Here is a 10,293-nt window from a genome sequence, read left to right on the forward strand (position 1 = left end):
TCATCTGGCGCAATATTGTGCATGCTGTCAATAAGTTTCTCCTTTATTTTTTCGTTAATAAATAAGCATAACTTGCAGTCAGTCTGCTATCTTTTGCTAATCTCTAAGCAAACATTTAATCTAATCGGTTAGTCAAATATCATCGGGCAACGCCCCCGGCCATTTTACCAGCTCAACCACGCCCCCTATTTATGGTTTTAAGCAAGACAGAAGACAGCAGGTACCAGAAAGCAGCTCACCTTTACTTGGCTTTACCTGCTCTTCGTTTTCGTTTTCGTTTTTTTTTTGGGTCTGGCCAATGGCATGACCGACCAATCAATAAATAAAACACTAATAATCAGCCGGAAAATGTCCGGAAAAAGATCAACTCGTAGAGGAAAAAACATATTTTTTTTTTGGGAGGGAAAACAGCAAAAAAATGAAGCGAAAATTGGGCATAGCCCACCCAGGCAATCAGCAGAAATTACAGACGACATCGTATGTGTGTGTGTATAAATATATCACCCTCATCCTTGCAGGACAATCAATTGATAAAAAAAAAGCATAGCTCCTGGCAGGAGCAGGACAATTGGAAGGGCGGGCGAAATATCCCCGCTTAGGGCGCATTAGTTATTGTTTGGACCCGGGCAAGCCGCAAATTGCTTCAACTGCCCCCGGAATGGACATAAAAAACGAATGTATACGAGAATAGAAGACAAGTGGCAAAGCGACAGGGAGTCAATAATTCATAGATCTATTTCCTAATTGACAACCATGGGTTTGGGTGTGTGTGTGTGTTTGGGGAGATGTCCTGTAATTGAGGATGATGTCTTCGATTAAAGTCAGAGGGATAAAAAATAAGGTCTATAACGTCTAGTGATTATAGTTTTTAGAACCCTAAAGAAGGTGGTGATATAAATATGTGATTTTAGTTTTAGAAAGGCAGCGATGTGAAAGAAATAAAAGAAAAAAAACGAATGACAAAGAAGTTTCGCTTGACCGAAAACTTTTGCATTTTCGATTTCAACTTTTTTTCTCTTCCCCCCGAGTCTCCTGCGGCTACAAAAAGAGTCCTCCCCTTGTTCTATATCTTAAACCCCCGCCTTCGCCCTCCCTGAACTGAGGAAAAACCATTCTGGTCAATCAAGTCCTGTCGATGGAATCGAAAACAAAAGTTCTACTGCCTTCGGGGCGCTTAAGTTTCGTTCGGTTCTTCTGTTCTGTTCCTCTGCTCCATATTTCCACTGGTGTTGCTAATTTTCTGGGCCAGATAAGCCATGACAACCGCAGATACTATACTCGGTATGTATGGCAAAAAGCTCTTGAATTAATTGCCGAGCTACTGGAATTTATGGTCATGCACACACAATCAATCCACCACCGAAAAACCAAAAACCAAAAGCGAAAATCCTGAATTCTGAGCTTGGGGGGGAATCTCCTTTACCATCACCACACCCACCCATATATGCAAATACTGGCGGTTGTTGGGCTATTTTTATTATTGCTGTTGTTATTGTATTCCCCGGCATTTCGGCAAATAAATTAAAGTGCACAGAGATTGGCATTCGCGGCATGAGACTCACTCCTCTCTCTCTGCCATCTCACTCTATATATTTGTTTATCTGGCCATATGTAAATAGCAGAGGGGAGGGGAGGGATTTTCACTTGCACTGAGAACAATTAATGAAGCCCAACACGCCTTTGGTATGCCCATAAAACAAGGTCTTAAATAAGCCTTGGGAATGGAGAATATTTATGAACCGAACTGAGCTCTAACTAACTAACTTTCTTTATCATTCTTTCAGATTCCGACTCCACAGAGAACGATGCCGTGGCCACACAGGACATCCTCACGTGCGGCGCCTGCCAGAAGGCGTTCGCCCTATCGGACATTGTCAAGTTCATCCAGCACAAGGTGCTGCAGTGCAACAAGGAGAACTATGGTCAGTGTGCCACTCAGAATCCACAAATGGATCGCGATGCGGAGGAAGGACGTCCGCTTAGCCTTGTCAATCGCCGCCCCTCGATCTCCGCCCCAATTTCCGGTCGCAAATCTGCACCAGCGTCAGCAGCAGCAGCAGCCGTTGCAGCAGCAGCGGCAGCAGCAGCAGCGGCGGCGGCGGCAGCAGCCAGTAGCACGGCTAGCGGTTCGAGGATACACACACCACCACCGAGTCCGGCGGACCTTTTGGCCGACGGAGCCAGCAGTACGCCGAAGCGTTTAGTAGATGGTAAGTTTTCTGGCTTTTTAGTTTTTCGTTTTAGTAATAAAATGACCGACCCAACTTTTTCCTCTGTGTACTAATAACCAAACTCCTTGATCGCCCTCCTCTACCCTGTTAGAAAACGACAATACCACGCCCAAGGACAGTGAGACGGGCGCCACCACCCTCGATTCAAATGCCGCCCCCTCCAGCCCGGCTGCCATTGAGCGCCAATCCTCGGGCGACAGTAGCTGTGAAATGGAGGAGCAGGATCAGCGGGAGGATCAGCAGGCCAAGGTTAAGCAAGAGCCCTACGAGGAGGAAGGTGTAAATCACCATCATCGTCAGGATGATGATGATGATGAGGAGGAGCACGAGGAGGAGAGGTCACTGGCCAAGCGGCCCAAAATGGAGCTGGTCGATGCCGAGGCCAATACAGTCCACACAGGTGAGTCCGTCCATCCATCCTGGCCCATTCTGCCCAAATAACATGGCGCATATTTGGGTGGCAAAATTAAAATTCCCACCAAAGCAGCCAGCGTTGAATAAAAAATGTGTTTGATGTTATGATCGGGCCGCGGGCAGCTCGCCGATAAGCTGCAGCTGCATTAAATCAAAAACAAAAAGAGTAAAATCAAACCCCTGGTTCATCTTCGGGAGAGGCGGGCGGTGGGGGAAGGGGGAGCTAAGAAAAAAGTACACAAAAATCATAATACGGGGAAAAAAGCGCGGACACTGCGGGCTGTGAACTGTGGACTTACGGACATACGGAATATGGACTGCAGGCTGCGGACTGCGGACAGCGGACTGTGGACTTCAAAGCGAAGCTCTCAATGCTGATAAACTGCAGTGGCAATGGCAGCAGGACGAAAAAGGACACTCGGACAGCGCGACAATCGAGCCCACTCTCTCTCTCTCTCTGTCATTTTGGCCTTTGACTTTGACATTTCAATGCAAATGATGATGAAAAGCCAAAGACAGCAATACAAAAAACATAGCAAAAACAAAGTAGGAATATGGCAACGGTTAAGGAGGGTAACCAGGCAGGACAATAAAGCCGGAGCCAGAGATCCGGAGCTCACTCTAAAAGCTCGGAAGCTGCCCTCGAGGGTAATTTGAATGCCTCAAAAACAGCTAAGGAATGCCAAAGGGGGTGAAAGGCCACTTGACTGGACAAAGGACATCGCACTGGACTTGACACACGCACAAAAGGCGACCAAAAAAAACAAAAACAAGGGAAATTTTGCAAAGAACAAAAAACAAAAAAAAATATGAAATACAAAATATAAGTACAAGAATTCCTTCGTCATGAAAGTGCTGGCCATTGTTTTGTTTTTATTTCTTTCTATTATTATTATTGTTGTCCAGAGAGGTCAGCATATAGGTAAACTGAAGGTCGCGTGTCAGCTGAAAAGCGATTGACTCACAACATCAAATTGGCCTTAAAAACTTGGAATATCAGCGAGATAGAGAGGGAGCCGAGTCAAGGGATAGAAGAAGTTACCAGCTACACATATGTACGCCACGTTTAACCCTTGAACTTTTGCGCTTTTTGACACGAACAGCGAAACAACAAAAGTCACTGACAATACGGCGAGAAAAAAAAAGTTGTTTGATTCCCGACAATGCCAACTGACAAGTCACAGATCCACAGATGTGTATTGTATATATAGATACAGATACAGATACAGATACAGATACATTTACAGATACAGATACAGATACATCTGGAGATACAGATACAGACACATCGCAAAGAGCTGCGTTAATTACGTATTGTTCTGGCTTTTTTTCCCCCGTTTTTTTCTGCTGCTTTTTTCTCCGTACTTTACTTTACTGGGCTGTCCAACCTAACTCCTTCCTTTTGGGCCATTGTTGGCCATTTGGTAATTATAAATACGCCATGGCAACCAGCCAGTCAGGCAGTCAGTCAGTCAGCCGCTGTTCGTTGAATAAAAGAAAGCCAACTGTCAACAAAATGGATATTTGTTGCAAAAATGTAAATGCAACATGTCCTTGCCACAGGACTTTTCACCTGTCAGCGCGTCGTGTTAATTATCAATTTCGAGGCTCAGCATGTCGCGACCGCAGCGACAATGAAACCCCATCAGTAGTTAAGGGCCAAGGGTTAAGGGTTAAGGGGGCTAAAGGGTTTAAGGAGGTTAAGGGTCACGGTTCAGGTGCGGCATTAAGGGGGGTTTCTTTTTCTATTTTTTTTTTTCTTTCTTTGGTAGGTTAAAGCTCAGACCGCAATTATTGACTCATGCTGGCTGGCACTAAGCCAGAATAAAAAGAAACGAGAAACGAGTGTAAAAACCTCAAAGCGAATGGTCGAATGGTCGAAATCAATGGCTAATGCCTTTGGTTCATGCCAGTCCACGTCCTGCAAAGGATTAGATGTCGCCGGGTGGTGTCCCCTTTTCCCTTTGTCCTTTGTGCAGTGCAAAAAATGCCCGGAAAAAGGATACACACACAGGACAGACATAGACTTTTTTGGCTTAGGATGTTGACAGTTGGCGAAGCTGCAACAATTATCCCATTACGCGCACACAACCCTTTTGTGTGTGTGTTTTACCGCCCACCCGCTGGCTAAAATCTCTCATACGCACTGTGTGACGACTGCACTTCCTGGCGGTCAATTTGCCATTTCCGGTGACAGCACATCCGCCTTTTGTCTTTCACAGAAAGAAATCAAAGTGCAGAGAGGAAAAAAATGTATACAAAAAAAATGATGAAAATTTTGGATATTTACATAAAATGGAAAATTATTAAATTAGGGAAACCTATTTTCATGCAGCTTCAAGTTTTCTTTTCAAGTTTTAAACGCTTTAAAGGGAAAACCCTTTCCTTTTTTTTTAGTATTTTTAAAGAGCAGCTGAAAGTAAGTTTTGCTACATGACATGAATATCTTTTTGTTGTGAATATTCTGCAGCCTAATAACCATTTTCCTAATTCCTAATTCCCTAAAAAAAAAGTCTATTAATGAGTCCCTTTTTATTTTTTTTGGAGAAGTCCCAATAATATTTAAATTTATTTTCCGTGCCGGATCTTCCCGCATTCGACAGCTGACAGAATCAGAACGTGCCAAGCCCGCGCCTTTTGTGTTTTACCTCTTCCTTGTTGTGTTTTTTTTTTTTCTATCTTAATAATTATTTTGAAGCGCGTGCGCATCGCGAGCTGTGTGATCAAGGATCAGACAAATAATGCCCGATGTTTTTCGACAACTTTTACCTCTTTTTTTTCTCGATCGTACAACCCTTTCCGCGTGCAGGATTCAAGGGTTGCTTCTTGTGTGTTTTCTGTAAAAAAGTAGTAAAGGGAAAGGGAAAAGGGAAAGGGATGAGGCATTGAAAACGTATTATCTGTCAGATTCATTTGCATTTCCTGTGGCATGCGGGCCAGCGATCCCTGATCTCAGGATCTCGATCCTGATCCCGAACGTGAACCCAAAACCCCGCTGCCAAAGGGGTCGCGCGATGAAATCATGTTAAACACGACTCACCTTTGACAGCGCCAGGAAGCTGTTTCAGTTTTACTCCCCTTCCCCTTCCCTCTTTTTGGCCAGCCAGCACAAGTTTAATGTAGATTCACATAAAAAAATAAAAAAGAGAGAAAAAAAAAAAAGGAAAAGTGTGGAGAATGCGTGTCCTGTCTCGTGCCTTTCCATTTCCATTCATTTTTATGGATAATTTTCGGGAAATTTTCATTTCGTGCGTTTTAAAGGCGTCATTTAAATGCAGAGTGCGTCCTCATCTCGGGGGTAGTTCGTTCGCCATAGTTTCGATGACATTAACACCTTGTTGTCCTCGGTGGCGACATGTGGCCAGATCCTTGCCTCCTTCTTTGCCTTGGCTTTCAATTTTTATTTATTAGAAAATTTTCGGTTTTTAGTGGTGACGCAAAAAAGAGAAACATATCGAAAAACGAAAAAACCGAACAGGAAAAGTCTCTTCTTCTGCACATTTTTCATAAATTTTCCAATTTTACATCTGTTGCGCGGGGCGGCACATGTGTCGCAGGACCATGGGACATGGCAAACAGGACGCAGGACGCAGGACATTCGGTGGGTGGTTTTTAGGGCTGCCATTTCCGCCATGGCAAATTAACAAATGTCGCGACAAAACCGCAACAAACTAAACGACACACATGTGTGTTTGCTTGTGTGTTTGTGATTTTGCATGGGCCAATATCCTTCGCTATATTGGCAATCTCCGTCCGAGTCCGGAGTTTCATGCGTGTCCTGGCGCATTTTGGCATGCCAACCGCTCTGCAAAATCAATAAATAAATAAATACTGGCTAGGATCCGCGCCTCCGCAAAATGCTCATTAATAATTAATAACGAAAATTGCCAGGCAACCAGAATTTACACCGCCAAAATTTGCTAGCTAAGCTGGTAATGCAATTTAAAGATTAAATTGTTACTTTAATAGTTGCAAATGCTTGTTTGTTTAGAGGGGGGAAAAGTGTGTTAATTAATCATAATAATAATTTTCTTTCTTTTAACGATATACTAAAATCAATATTCCACTCTCTTCTCTTCCAGAACCCAGCAACTACACATGCTCCACGTGCAAAACCCGCTACACCTCCGCTTGGCGCCTCATCCAGCACGTCCAGCATTCGCATGGAGTGAAAATCTATGTGGAGAGTCCCGGTGGTGGTGCCACTTTAACAGTGGCCACACCCGCTGCCCTTAACAACAGTGCTCTGGCCTTGGCTGCCGCTGCCGCCGCTGCAGCTTCCGCTTCTGGCTTGGCAAGTCCACAGCCAGCGGTTAGCCCAAATCCCACAGCAACGACGGCGGGCAAGAGAAGCAGTCCGGTGGCAGCCGGTACGGCCATTCTGTCCACATCGGTTAGCTCAGTTTGCTCCAATTCGCTGGTGAATACCAGCGGTGGCAGCATTAGCAACAGCAGCAGCATTGGCTCACCGCAACAGCAGCAGCAGCAACAGTTGCAGCTGCAACAGCAACAACAGCAGGCACAGCAGCAACAGCAACGCGTACAGCAGCAACAGCGAGAGAATCTGGCTTCGGCCATGGCCGCTGGCATGCGTCATCATCCATTGCTGCCGCCGCCAGAGGCGATGCATGCCAATCCCTTCCAGCTGCTGCGAATGCCACTACCACCAGCTTTGGCCCAGGCCGGAAATGTAGTTCCTACCGTGGCGCCACTCTTTGGACGCCCCTCGCCCGCCGATCACTACCGCATGGAGCAGCTGGTCAGCGAGCAGTTCCGCCACCATGGCTTTAATCTGGCTGCCGCCGCTGCCGCTGCTCAGGCCCAATTCAATGCCAATGGTCAGGTTGTGGGTGGAGTCGTCCCTGGATCGGGTGAGCAACGTCCCCCGTCTTCTAGTAGCAGTAGCAGCCAAAGGGGCTCGGTACCTCCGGCTGCACTGCCGCCACCATCTCTCAGCTCTCAGCAGCAACAACAGCAGCAGCAACAGCAACAACAAGCTGTGCAACAGCAGCAACAGCAACAGGCTGCACAGCAGCAACATCAGACAGCACAACAGCAACAGCAATCGGTGCAGCAATCCCAACAGCAACAGCAGATCACTACCGGTCTGGTTGGAGGAGCTGGTGGATCCCTGAAGCTGGAACCACAGCAGATGGATTTTTACTCGCAGCGATTGCGTCAGCTTGCGGGCACAACAAGCCCTGGAGCTGGCAGCACTGTTAACTCGAGCTCGCCGAGTCCTCGACAGAAGCAATCGCCGCATTTCGCGAGCCCATCGCCCTCGCAGCAGCAACAGCAGCAGCAACAGCAACTGGCAACAATCCCGCGACCCCATTCTCTAACACCCCCAGAGAAACTGGGTGATGGTAGCTCCGAAAATGGCAGCTTGGGCTTAATCCTGGCCAGCACACCACGTTCGGCGAGCACACCACCATCGAAAACGGGCGATGTGCTGTTGCAGGAACCGGCAAATTGCTTCGCTTGCAGTTACTGTGACAAGAAGTTCCGATTCGAGAACAACCTGATCATTCACCAGAGAACACACACTGGTGAGAAGCCCTACAAGTGCACAGCCTGCGATTTTGAGTGCTCGCACATCCAGAAGCTGATGAAGCACATGCGAGTGCACCGCAGTCCGGCGGATGAGCAGGATAACCAGGACAATCAGGACGATGGCAGCAATGCCGATTCGCTGGAAACCAATGAGGCCGACAACGACGAGGATCCCAATCCTGATGAGTCGGAAGAGGAGTTGGGCGATGGCGATAACGATCCTGATGGCGATGGTGATCTCGATGGTGAGGATGAGGACGAGGATGAGCTGGAGGAGTGCGAAGATATGGACTACAAGGCGGAGGATCTCAGTGTGAGCAATCGCATCGACGGCAAAAGCCAGAGTCCTAAGACAACAAGCTCGGGAGCTACTTCGCTGGTGGGTGAACTGATGGATAAGTTCGGTCTGTCCAACATTGCCCAGTACAGTGAGGCCTATAAGCAGGCACTGCAGGAATCTGGACGCAAGGAGGCAGCCGCCGCCGCCGCAGCAGCTGCTGCAGCAGCGGACAATAATAATCGGGGAGCTGGTGCTCCTTTGGGTGACAAGCTAAATGGTCTGCCCGTGGCCGCACTACGCCTAAGGGATGAGTTTGCGAAGAACTGCAACATGTTCCAGCAGCCTCAGGATGGTGGTGCACCCTCGCAGGTCCCACTATTCAATCCCTTCCCCAATCCCTTCGAACTGAGTAAGCGCATGAAGATGGACGGTGGCGATTGGTGGGGAATGTCACAAGCACTCCACCGTAATGAGGCATTGTTTGAGAACCTCAAGCTGAAGCCTCTGGGCTTGGGAGGTGCCAACTCGCTGATCCAAGGACCGCTGCTCAAGAAGGAGAGTCGCCAGCGCAACGACACCTGCGAATTCTGCGGCAAGGTGTTCAAGAACTGTTCGAATCTTACGGTTCACCGAAGAAGTCACACCGGCGAAAAGCCTTACAAGTGTGAACTCTGCTCCTACGCCTGCGCCCAGAGCTCCAAGCTGACGCGTCACATGAAGACCCATGGACGAACTGGCAAGGATGTGTACCGTTGCCGTTTCTGTGACATGCCCTTCAGTGTTCCCTCGACGCTAGAGAAGCATATGCGCAAGTGTGTGGTCAATCAGGGTAAGGCGGCGGCAGCTGCGAATGCAGTGGCGGCCGCTCAGGCTGCCCAGGCTGCCGCCCAGCATATCCAGGCTGCTGCCCAGCAGGCGCAAGCGGTACAGGCTCAGGCGGTACAAGCGCAAGCGGTACAACAGTCCCAGCAGCAGCAACAACAACTGTCGCCGATGGGTGTTGTTGGCTATCCACCGCAGTTCGTCAGCGGTCACAATCTCTCACTGCCGGGCAGCGTGAGTGGCGATAATGACTCCAATGCCTCCTCTAGCATGACCGGCATCCATCCCATATCGCTTAAGGAGGAGGCATGACTTTTCAGTGGTTTTCCCGTGCCGCTGGCGCCACCACCGCCACTGCAGCAGCAACCGCATCAGCATCAGCAGCCGCAGCCGCAGCAACAGCAGCAGCAGCAGCAGCAGACCAGTCGCAGTCGCATAATGTCGCGCATCTTCTAAAGGTGTCAAAAAAGAAACAAAAACAACAAAAAAAAACCAAGGCCCCCTTTGTAAATATGACTTTTTTGAAAAAAGAACCCCATCCAGCTCCTTCCAGGCGACGAAAAAAAAACGACCAGAGGCATTTAATACCAAAGCAATAACCGTTATGTAATATAATTTTAAAGATTCGAACTTTTTTTTTTTTTATTGAAACAAAAACACACACAAACAACACATTTTTTTCCAACTTTTTTTCATGCTTGTAATTTATACATATATATAAATATCTATATATATATATATATATATATATAAATATAGTATAAAAATATACGTAAATGTAATAATATAATCGCTTAGAGAGTAATTGTGTGGACACACGTTTTCCAGTGTATTTTCTAGGACTAAGTAAGGGAAGAAAAAAAAAACCGAAAAGGATTTGTAAAAATTGATAAAGAAACCTACTACAACTAAACGTAAAACAAAACAAACAAACAAACAAAAAAATATGAAAAATTCTGCTCCCCAGTGAGCCACAAAAATAAGCAAAATTAT

At 46.9% G+C, this 10,293-nt stretch overlaps 1 protein-coding gene across 2 annotated transcripts in view; it reads left to right on the forward strand.

Moving 5' to 3' along the window:
- The window catches only part of LOC108103282, a 47,765-nt gene extending 37,793 nt beyond the window's left edge, over positions 1-9,972 (forward strand). For both annotated transcript variants that reach the window (XM_017208693.2, XM_017208692.2), the window contains exons 2-4: positions 1,785-2,210; positions 2,323-2,631; positions 6,728-9,972. In XM_017208693.2, coding sequence (XP_017064182.1) covers positions 1,785-2,210; positions 2,323-2,631; positions 6,728-9,612 — 3,620 coding nt within the window. In that variant the 3' untranslated portion in view covers positions 9,613-9,972. The remainder of the gene's footprint in view (positions 1-1,784; positions 2,211-2,322; positions 2,632-6,727) is intronic.
- Positions 9,973-10,293: the final 321 nt, after the last annotated feature.

The sequence above is a fragment of the Drosophila eugracilis genome, unplaced genomic scaffold (genome assembly GCF_018153835.1).
Source record: "Drosophila eugracilis isolate 14026-0451.02 unplaced genomic scaffold, ASM1815383v1 contig_2147, whole genome shotgun sequence".
NCBI lineage: Eukaryota > Metazoa > Arthropoda > Insecta > Diptera > Drosophilidae > Drosophila > Drosophila eugracilis.